The sequence below is a fragment of the Ambystoma mexicanum genome, chromosome 1q (genome assembly GCF_040938575.1).
Source record: "Ambystoma mexicanum isolate Mex_15411 chromosome 1q, UKY_AmexF1_1, whole genome shotgun sequence".
NCBI classification, from domain to species: domain Eukaryota; kingdom Metazoa; phylum Chordata; class Amphibia; order Caudata; family Ambystomatidae; genus Ambystoma; species Ambystoma mexicanum.
The window spans coordinates 1,154,938,300-1,154,950,338 of NC_090922.1; the positions used below are offsets into that span (position 1 = coordinate 1,154,938,300).

The 12,039-nt window shown below is 42.5% G+C and overlaps 1 protein-coding gene across 5 annotated transcripts in view; it reads left to right on the forward strand.

The window, feature by feature from the left end:
* The window catches only part of SLC44A5 (solute carrier family 44 member 5), a 1,500,346-nt gene that overhangs the window by 1,283,131 nt on the left and 205,176 nt on the right, over positions 1-12,039 (forward strand). For all 5 annotated transcript variants that reach the window (XM_069641896.1, XM_069641897.1, XM_069641899.1 and 2 more), the window contains one exon: positions 8,524-8,616. In XM_069641896.1, coding sequence (XP_069497997.1) covers positions 8,524-8,616 — 93 coding nt within the window. The remainder of the gene's footprint in view (positions 1-8,523; positions 8,617-12,039) is intronic.

The following is a 12,039-nucleotide window of genomic DNA, read 5'->3' on the forward strand; positions in this document are numbered from 1 at the left end:
CTTGGTGATTAGAAGAAGCAAGGGTCTAGTACCACGTAGATACTGGTGGCTGGGATTAGATGAGGATATAGAGCAGATGGTTAGGCACTATGAGCCATGCAGAAAAGTGACAAGCTTTTGCAACTGAGGAAAGAGCTCATAGGAATTCATGAGTCACACAGGGCACTCGGGCAGGACGCGGCATTTGATTTTGTGGGAACCATCAATGTGCCTGGCATGGGCCACATCTGTGTTTTGTCACTGATAGACATAGGCAACTTTTTAAGGTGGCTGTAGATTCAGGTCACCAGTCAGATTACCCTAAGACTTTCATTCATTTTTTAGTGGCATTGTTTTGGAAAGATGTATTTCCATCCAGACTAAATACCCGCTACTGTGGCTCGACTAGTGTGAAGAGAGCGAGAGATGAAGGTCTTTAAGCCTGAGAATTGCATGATGCATTCCAGCAGAGGTTTGCACCACCATGAATGCAACAGGGGTACTGAAGGTTTCAGCCATGCTCGGCTTGACAGTGTGAATATGGCAATTTGCTTGGAATAAGATTGGGAACATGCACCCCACTCCCTGACAGGGCTTGTGCCATTTGAGTTTTTTGCAGGTGGGATCTGTAGGGTATTTTGTGGAGATTTGGGGCCTGACGGTATTTTATTACCGCCGAAAAATAACTTAGCAATAATCACTCCTCGTATTCAGATTGGGCCCTGTACAACAATAAAACAGTGGACATGCATTATTTCAGCACCCAGACATGCATGTTTGGTATGCGTGGTTGGTATGCGTGGTTGGTGGTATTTTGGTGAGCATAATTCCCTTGTTTTATTTGTGGCCCCAATGTCCAGAATCCCTTATCTTTGCTTAGATTTTTCGTGTAATCACTAGAGAGACCTCAGACCTACATTTTAGGAATACCACATTTTCAGTGTTAGTGTTAGTGTGCCACCATGGGCGATCTCACTGACTTATTTACGACAGAGAGCTATATGTGGTAATTTTGTGGTAATTTCCACTACCTTATATACGGTAGGGGACTATGTTCAGAGAGTCTCTCTTCCCATTGGCTCATGTACCTCCAACGAGCTATGCTACAAACAATCACTCTCAACTCTCCATACTGAATATGTCATGCACACATCTGTCTAAAAATGACAATCAGCACTGTATTGGTAAATAGAAGACACACCACCCGTCTGCTTTCAAATATTTTTCTGTATTATAAAAGTTGCATTTAAACACGATCTCACTCTTTACAGAAATAACTAAAACAGCACATTAACAGCATTGTCTGAAATACACTGAAAAAAAAACTGGCAGAGAACAGAACATAATTTGCAACATTAACGTGTGATTAAGGCACCGGAATCTCTTTTCCTACTCTGACTGAACATTATCGCCTCGTACACACTCAGCTCCCACACTTATGTAATTACCTTATCTGTTCAGAGTTTTCTTTGGCTGTTCTCTTTCTGAATGTGGCTCCCTTGAAGATTAACCCCAGTAAAAGGAACGCCTGCCTTCTCAAACCGGGGTCATTGCCTGGAATTCTCAGCTTTTGCAGATAGGAATGCTCCAACCAGGAAAAGGTCTTCCTCCCAGCTCTGCCAAATCTTGACTGCCTTTCCTTCTCCTCCAACTCCCCCCAGCAAAACTCTGATCACTCCCTCTAGCATGATACTTGCTATGACGCTGCTCCAATCAGAATCAATCATGCCATGTCCTCCTTCTCTACACAATGGCTCATTTTTATAGTAATACTTTGTAACCAACTGATTTCCTGTTCTTTCGAGCTCTTTTGCTTCCTGTAATTATGTGGAAAGGGCAGCAGAGAGAACAGAAAAAAAAAAATGGATGTGCGTTTAAAAGTTCACTTTCAGAATAGGCCTAATTCTGCAGTGGAGACACATTTTTATTAGTGGATTATGTTTCATTAGTCAGGTTAGTTGTCAGTAACGTTAGTTATTATTTTCAAATGTGTCTCTCGCACCATAGGCATTTCAGGTGAAAAATAGTGTGCATTTTTGAATGTGCACGTGTGCTTTTAACTGTAAAAATAGATTTGCATCTTATATGTTAAAATCGTTTTTGACTGAATAGCCTGTCTTTTCTTGTTAATCTGGTAACACATATAGCAATGCACCGCACCCTTGTGGTGGTGCTGCAAAAAAAAATTGCTACCTGTGCAGTAGTGCTGTACTCTGTGCTGTTTGCTACCTGTGTAGTAGTGCTGTACTCTGTGTTGTTTGCTACCTGTGTAGTAGTGCTGTACTCTGTGCTGTAACACGCCAAATATCCTTACAGATCCCAGCACTAGCGTTTATCCAGAGCGGATGAAATTATCACAGTTGTGTGAATGAAATGAAAATTGCTTGAGAAAGAGGCTGGGCCAGAGAGAGTGGCAGACTGTGCATGTTCCTGATAGGAAGTACATCTCGAGTCCAAGGTTGCCAAACACATTATTCAAGATAATATAAGGATCAATCATGGAATATCAAATTGAAATTCTTATTATCTCTATTCAATGGGGTTGACTTTAATTTTTTAAGATAGGGAATGGTCTTCTAGAAGGAGTTCTGGACATAAATGAGGATATGGAGCAGGGGATTCCACCCATCTCTGTTATGGACGCATCCCAGCACAGAACAACTAAAGATTTCGATCTTCAAGTTTGAATGAGATATTTTTTGAACTCTATGATAATTTATGGCATTTTTGACAGCCAATTATCCTCCTTTAAAGAGATCAATACAGTTTTAAAGTCAGTACATTAAAACCTTTTTAAAATCAGTAGGATCTTCTCTCTCCTCAGTGAAAGTCATAGGTGAAGTTATTTTTCAAGCTGTAGGGATGTCCGGATTACAGTAGTGTATGATAATCTATCTGGGCATCTGCAAAAATATCTTTGGCTAAATTGCAAGTGACTCAAAATCGTGCCATTACAGATGTTTTCCTTACCAGGGCTGGCTTGTCGCAGATGATCCAATGCACTTCTGGGTCTTGACAGAGATCTGCCAAATGTTTAATTGGGCTTCTCCACAATACCTTGCAAATGTACTGGACCTTTAGGTTCCAACTTGTACTTTGCATTCTACTAAGACAGCCGTGCTAACAGAAAGAAATGTACAGAGTGTGCTTGAGATGATAATTCCTAAAGCGGAAAACGAGCCAACGATGGTATGCTCTTCTCTTTCTGTATTATGGAGTGCATCTATTTGTCAAATTTAAAATTCTGTCCTTGCACTATTTGCTAGCCAAAGAATTGAGGGAGTCTACACAATCAATGAGCTAGAAACTGGACAATTGTAACCTTTGGTGTCACTGAGGATCCCAGTGAGAGTGGGACAGTACGTGTCAATTATGACAATAGGAAATATGTGAAATTGGAGTCTTAATTATGACAATAGGAAATATGTGAATATTTGAGCCAACACGTGTTTCAAAGCAAAGTGCTCTTCGTGGGGGCACTTCAAACTCAAAATTCCAAATTTCAGATTGACCACAAAATTGCATTTTTAGTGCCGTTAGTAACCAGTGTGTATAACAAGCCATTTCAATTGAAATTATAAGGCCCCATTTAAATCCTGGTTGACATTCTCTAATGTTCGCTAATATTGAGTGAAAAAACTGCCAATTTCAAAACCTTAAAGGTCGATAATCTTCAGTGACTGCTTGGCTGGCCTTAAGATTTCCTGTTGTTTAGTGGCTACTGTTGAACATGCCATGCCAGCAGGTTGATGGAACAGCGCGCGTGTTAACACACCGAACAAACGCTCCTAAATAACTTTCGGCCCATCCGACGAAGGTCTGAGGGAAAACCAACCCCTCCGTTATTAAAGAGCGCTTTTTCGGTGTGTGAACATGCGCACGGTTCCATCAAACTGCCGGCATATTCAACAATAAACTCTAAATCGGCACTCTTAAGGCCAGCTTAGCAGTCACTGGAGATGATCGACCTTCAAGGTTTTGAAAGTGGCTGTTTTTCTCACAATATAAGCGAACAATTAGAGCATGGCAACCATGATTTTAAATGGGGCATTATCATTTCGGTAGTGTTTACGGTAATGTTCTGGTGTTGTTTGATGTCGGGTACAAATGTATCCTTTATTTTGAGCTTTAAAGATTTTTTAAATTTTCTAACCAACGAATTGAACGCAAAGAATGGAACAAATAATGTGTGATTCTGTTTATCTTTGATGTAATGCGATGGATTTTATTTTTTTAGGCAGATGTTTTAATGCTTCTTCTCTCTGATGAAATATGGGTTTTGTATTTTCTTCTGTTTCTACTATGTTGTGTAAGGTTTCCTGCAAACCACAAATGCAACAATAAAGATAAAAAAATAAAGAAATGGCTCGTTATACACACTTGGTACTAACCGCACCAAGAAACACAATTTTGAGGTCAATCGGAAATTTAATTTGTTAAGTTTGAAGAGGCCTGAGGAAGTCATTTGGCCCTTCGACACGTGTTGGCTCGAATATGATATATTTCCTTTTTCATAATTAAGGCTCGATTTTGACATATTACCTTTTGTCATAATTGACACGTACTTTTTGATTACATATAAAACTGAAGTTGAATCAGCCATATGTGTGGAAACAATGCTTTACATTTTTCCAAACCCATTCATTATACTGTGTTAGGGGAGTGCTCTTTGCCAAACTAGGTAAACCCCAATTTTCTTTCCCCATTATTTGTTAGCATCACAGGGTTCTTAAATATAATAATTATGTTTTTATATTGGACATCTCTTACTGCTATTAGCCTGTATTTTGTTGGTGCATGCTAAATGATATGTTTAGTTTAGTATTATTAACTATTATCTAAATAGAATTGAGAATATTAGCATGGCCACACTCGATGGAATTGTGGACATTGGCATCTAGAGAGGACTTTGAATGCTAGCATGCCCGCCCTCAGATAGAATTATGAATATTAGCCTGCATCGCATCTAGATAGGACCATGAATGTTTGCATGCCCACAACTATGCGAAACCTGAAGACTAGCACAGGCCACATCTAGAGTTGTGGACATTGGCCTGCGTCGCATCTAGATGAGATTGATTGAAGGATAGCAAGCCTGCGCCCAGATGAAACTTGAATGTTGGCGTGTGCCACACTTGGAATTGTGAACACCAGCCTGCATGGCATCCAGATAGGTTTGCTAGTGATAGCATGCCCACACCTGGACAGATTTCTGGACGCTAGCTTGCGCCGCATCTGGATGGGTCTGTGAATGCTGGCTTGCCCAAACCTAGATAGAATTCTAAACATTGGCCCGCGCCGCATCCAGATAGAGTTGTGGGGGTCAACGGGTGCCACACTGGGACAGAACTGCAAATGCCAACATGCCAAAGGTCAGGTAACCCACTAACCAATATAAGCTCAAACTCTGCATACTTATCTCACTCAAAAACTCACACAACCATCTCTCGCACAACAAGCTGTACGCACTTCACAACACAGCAACAACACATAAACCGGACCAACAGCACACGCGGCCTGTCACCGATCCAATACCCGCACCAAAGCTCAGCATCTGGTGCATACCGAGTTGAAGCTGCCAACAGAACACAACTCCTCTCACTATCCTACTCCCTCTGCACCTTACTAACCCACCCCACCTTACCTTATCATTTGCAGATCCGCCAGAGCACCTGGGGACCAATTCCGTTGGTGACGGTGCGCGGTACAAATACCTTTAACATTTAACATTTAACATTTAACAAATATGTGTTATTTGCAGCACCTTGACAATCGTTTTATAGATGTTGCGCTCAACTAATACTTTTAGTGCTACCAGTCCTACTCCGAAACATGCTTTTACCACAAATAACTTTGGAAAGTAAAGACTGAAACCATGCAATATTCTGCACATTTATTTTCGTTGAGTTAATAGAGGAAGAGAATGACATTGGGGCGCCACTTCCTGGCCACTGCTCTAACGACTAGATTCATCCATCTCCTGTGCGGAATTCAGTGTAAAGCACTGTCAGCCTACTCAATGTAACCTGCTTGAGATCACTATCTAGGAATATTGCATATTTATTTATTTACCTATTTATTTATTTATTTAGGTTAATTGTTGAGCTCAGACCTAGCTTCGAGAAGCCGTGGATAAAGCTGTACATTAGAGTTCAAAAGGATTACGCATTACAGAGCATAGTTGCAATATGGCCGTGTTTCATTACAGTTTAGCATTAGGATCAGTGATTAGGAGTGAGATGGGGATGGCTACGGGTGGGAATGTGGGTGTTGCAGTGCGTGATGTCATAAGGTGTGTGCCTTGCATAATTTGTTTTAATGGAATAAAAGTATAGATATTAAAATTCTAGAGCTATTCTGGCACCTGGTTGCAAGTCTATCACAGTCGCCCGAGTATGGCAAGGCTCTGCCCGTGAAAGTGCAAGGGAACCATTTTCTGTAATCATGATCAACTTGCATTGTCTTGCAAGGAGAACAGAGATATGAGTTTCGTATGAATAAGGAGGCTGAGTGTTTCGCTTTCCAGCTGAGTTATTCAATTGCATTACTTCTTAAGAAATGTACTTTAGAATAGGACTAATCCACTTTAAGCTGTGTTTAATAGGTTAAACGCCAATTTCACAGCCTGTCTGCTCTGTATTGAGCCAGTGCCCACATGCAAACCACTCATTATGACCGGAGAACTACTGATTTTTGGAAAGATTATTTCTGAAATACTGTAATTGTGTACATATGTTGACATATGGTATATTTTCTGTACATCAGACACAAATGCAATGTACTGTCGTCTATCCGGGACAGTGGGAGGTGCAGTGATTGTAAAGTGAGTAATAGCACAATAGGAGTCAAGCACTGTGGGGTAGCACTGTTTTCCCGGGCACAGGCCATATCTCGTGTGTTGCTTTTGGGAGCCATGTAATGGTTGCCATGTTAATGTTTTCAGCTTTCAGAGGTGAATTTCCATAGTATGACACCCGCTCCTTTGTCTTAAAGGGAGCTTATGGCCTCTAGCTTTCGTAGTATCTCTCGGTGATGTTAAGTTCCTTGTTGTGTTCTATACACTTCCACACTGAATTGCACCGTAAAACATATGTTAACAGCAGGGGTGGATAGCGAACTCTGGAAATGTCCATGTCGGCCTCTGCACCCTGGGCCTGTTTTTGTGTAGTAACCTATTCTATTTCCAACTGTGTTCATATGAAAAGTCGTGGGCTTGATGAAAATGGGTAATATGGCGCCACTTTGACTATTGTTTCCAGAGCCTCTTTTGGTTCCCAGTCCGCCTCTGGTTAATAGGAGCACCGTATGCATCTGGCTTTTGTTTTGATTTTTTTTTATTGCAAAGTAGAATAACGGGGACTGTGTGTGAAAATTCCTCATTCCTGCCGTAGTACAGCAGGTATAAAATATGCCTTCATGGAGCGCCCCTCCTCCAATCCATCCGCTAGTGCTGACGCAGCACATTCGCTAGCCTTTGCGCCAGGGGTGTTGCTAGGTCTAGAAAAGATCAGGGGCTAAGCTAATGTCGGTAATGGCGGGACTCGGGGCTAGCTAGCATTTTGGTTGTAGCACCTGAGCTCCCATCCGGGGCTACAACCAAAAGACCCGGGGCTATAGCACCCTTACTGCCCCCTAGATTGCGCCCCCCCCCACACACACACAGCACTAGGGCCCAACCTGAATCAGGGCCTTGTAGAACTATAAGTAATATCAGAAAACTCATTGGGCCTCATTATGACCTCGGTGGTAGCCTTGCCGCTACTGTCCGGGTTCCCAGAAAGAGGAATTACCGGGCCATTCCGAGTTCGGAAGGCCCAGTAATTCCTCCCTCCAAGGACCCGGACCCGACCTTTCCCATTGCAGCCCCCATAGGGCTGAATGGGAATGGGAGAGGGAGCAAACAACGGGCTGATTACAAGTGGCCCGTTTTTTGCTCCCTCTTCCCCTCGCGGGGCCCGCTAAGCACGCCTGTTTTTTTTACCAGGCGTGCTTACCGTGTCCCACAAGGGGACCTCGTAATGTGGCGGAACGGGTTTAACGGGTCTGCATCCTTTTGCGGCACCCATTAACCCGTTCCGCCAGGGTCGTAATGAGGCCCATTATATTTTCTTTTGTGAGTAGCTGTAATTAAAAATATGTAATTTGAGGAGTGCAGGTTTTTCACAGAGTGAGAGGAAATTAAGGGCCTGATTCATGCAACTTTTAGCACGGTGCAAAGTGACGTTGCACTGCCAACAAACACCCTGATTCACAGTGCAGTGCAAAGTGTATTTTTGCAGTGCAAGGCCACCTTGCACTACAAGAGTACTCTTTGCACCGTGATTTAGATCCATTTAGCATACACTTAGCACCGCTCTGTGAATCAGGGTGTTTCTTGCCAGTTCAAAGTCACTTTGCACCGCGCTAAAGGCTCCATGAATCAGGCCCTAAGTGTGAAGTAAAAATAAGCTATGGGCTAGTGTAAGTTATCAACAACATGAAAAAAAGTTCAAATGGATTCTCTACATGTTTGCATTGATCATAGATGTTTCTCTTTGTTTTTAGGGCTATTGGATACATCATGTCAGCATTGTTTTACCCGATCATTACCTTCATCCTGATCGCAATATGCATTTCCTATTGGGCCGTGACTGCAGTGTATCCTGAAATACGTGGAAAGTATGTTAGAAAACTGCAAGAAATATTGCCAAATGCTATGTGTACCTTAGAGTGAATCACAACGCCTGTTATTAATGATTAATTGTGTTTCTGTCCACAGAGGCGTGGCATTCATGTTCACTTCATTCCCTCTACTCACAACTTTAAAGTATAAATTTGGGATTTGCTTGAGGCTGTTCCCAGCCATAACATGGTTTGGAAATGTTACCCATCGTGGCCACTGGAGGATCCTGCCGCAATGAGAGAACACACTGGGAAGTTACACTATGCAAAGGGGAAAAGGGAATGCAACATAAAAAGTAAGCGGTCGCAAACTGCACAAAGGCAAGCATTGGCAAAGTTATTTGTAGGCACGAGAAAGACATTATTCAGGCGGTCCCATGACAGTGCTATCAGGCCATAGGATGGCAACAGCTGGAAAATAATGTGATAATCTGGCATATGATAGCAATGCCTGGCAAATGCACAAGCCAACACGGTTGGCTTTGTCAATGCAGGTTTTTAAGAAGACTTCAGTGCAAGGGACAGACCTAAATCAAGTGGCTGAAGGTACACTTTGTTAAACATGTTTATTAGTTAGGCCAGTAGCATATATACAGCTGCAATTAAGCCAGTAACTCTCAGCAGACTGCTTAGAAAAGAAAACACTGGTCAGCCACGGTTTGATGTTACTGCTTGATAGAGGTAGTTCAAAGAGATCTCAGGAGGATGTGTGTTTTTGATGGCAAGGGCGGGTAGTGGGTGGGATTGGCCATAGGGATAAATATCAACATGGGCACTCATTGGCAAAGCAACGGATTTGACTTTTGGTAAGCATGAGATCGACATTTGGCAGGCACTGTCATAATGGTGCTACCTAGCCACCAAATGGTAAGAGCTGGAGAATGGAGTTATTATCTAACATATGATAGAAGTGACCGGCAAAGGCCTAATACATAGTCACAAGCCAAAACTGTTGGTTTTGTGAATGCTTATTTGTAACAGGAATTCAGTGCAAGAGAATCAAGTGGCTGAAGGCCCACTTGCTTAAACATTTGTATTAGCCCAGTAGCATATTTAAAGCTGCAATTAAGCGATTAACTCTCAGCAGACTGCTTAGAAATAACACTGGTCAGTCAAAGTTTGATCTTACTGCTTGATAGAGGTAGCTCAAAGAGATCTCAGGAGAATGTGTTTTGCGTGGCCAGGGCCTAGTAGTGGGTGGGAATGGCCATCGGAAAAGCATGGCCCTGGGCAGTCATTGGTTGCATAAATAACCAAAAAACACCCACAGGCTCTGTGTCCCTTCTCACATGTCATCTCCTGCCTAGCCTTATTCCACAGCAATACTTTTGGCTTATAAGTGGTGCCTAAGTGCCACCTAATAGCCAAAACGAATGGGCTGGTACACAAATACCCACAATGTTGCCATGCAGTGACCAAAAGAAGGAGAAAGGCCATGAGAGTGTCTTAATAATCCCAGAAGTGTATACCCGTCTGCTTACACTTGAATTGGTTCGGTGGTCAATATTGTGGTTGTCACACACCTCAAGCATCCAGAGAACTGTAATGCTCTGAAAATTAATCCAAAGTTGAAAGATCTATGACAGACTGGGTTCAATATACTCTTTGGATAGGATACCCTTTATCCGGACTTGTATTATGGTATCTAGAAACATTCACATATGTATTTGGAAGAGCTCTCTCTGAAAGCAGTGCATATAAAACTCCAAGTAAACATGTGAATTCAGATTTTATCAGATCAGACCCAACCTTTAACCAGCTCTGAAAGAATACTCCTCTCTTTTCAAATAAAATAGGTAACAATCCTATTGGATCGGGTAGAATAGCTCAGTGGTAACGGGCTCGCAGAGCAACACAGGTTCGAATCCCGGCCCTGCGCTTAGAAACCTCTTTGGTATTAAGCGAGTTATAAACACCCATTATAATTATAACCTTAGTGGAGTGGTCTCCACTAAGTTTAATTATCCAACCAACAACATTCAAGGTGCCATACTTTCTACATTTCGTAACGTTCAACACTGGTGTATTGCAAACATCCAATAGCCTCTTTCAAAATGTCAAGATATTGAAAAAGTATAGACGAACAACAGAGAGGCTAAAAGAGAAGAACGATTGGCAAAGAAAGGGCCATTTCACAGATAGAAAAGTGGGGATATTGAAATCACGTGGATTAAATCACCACCTGGGTCTAATTGCCATTGCGGAGCCTGGCTCACGATTTGCCTATGTGAGCATTGCTCACCTATCATATTCTACTCAATCAATCTTAACGTTGTACTCATTGTAAACATGTCTGTCTCGCCACCCAACTATGCCTTGGACGCCATCTTGCTACCCAATGTTCTCCCACTTGCTGGATAAACCTGCTGTCTTCTGCTGCATACCACTTCCATCAATATTGTCAGGCACATGTTGGGTTTACGGAACGTTAGTGTGGTGGCGGATGGAACTTGGGGGCGGGTGGAATGTCTGAAGTATATCAGTTGGTGAGGGACCACTGATGGGTGGACGGTTAATAAAGCAATGCTGAACTTACCCGTGCTCCCATGCTTCATTTATTACGGCACCTCACACCTCAACAACAGTGGCGACTAGCGTCGAGCTGAAGAGCAGCAAACATCCAGCTTCCTCAAACTCCAAGAAACAGAGGGTATAGGGTGGTCCAGTCCAACTCAGGCGCTGTCGCACCGCGTAGCGTGCTCTGCCTCTTCGAGCAGACCTCTGGTATATTTTAATTCACCTAAAAGCTGTGTTGCAACTTACTTACGGCATATACGACTCATGCGGCCATATTGGCAGTACACTAGACTGCACACGACAATTCTCCATGGTTTTCTGGGCTACGAATAATAAAAAACCAGGGTGCGTCCGTTCATTAAAGCATGAACTGCTGAGGTCAAATCATTTGTGTGTAGAAATTAGCACCACAGGGTCACAGAAATGTGACTTTGAGGGAATATGATTAAATTACAACAGTGCACTGCCTATATCACGTAAATTGAGAAGCTTCAAGATGAATATCATAAGTAAAGAGGGTGACTGGAAAAGGAGCACTGCCTGTACCCCACAATCTATTGACTACATACAGCACAAATATAATGACTACTGCCAGCAAGCCCCTCCCCCCACCCTTCTTAACTGAACCAGGACATCCCCCTCATACAATGGCTAACATGGAAACAGACCTTTGACACATACCTGGTGGCCATAGGGAGTGAATAATTTACAACAGTCAGGAAAGTATCTACTCTACACAACGTAGGTGTTGTGGGGCGCAACATCTTTGAAGGTCTACCTGAGCAGGAAGAAGGTGGCGCAGAGGATTTGGATGAATACGCAAATTCCATGAATACATTTCAAAATCACATTGACCCCAAAATATACTTATTATTTGAGATC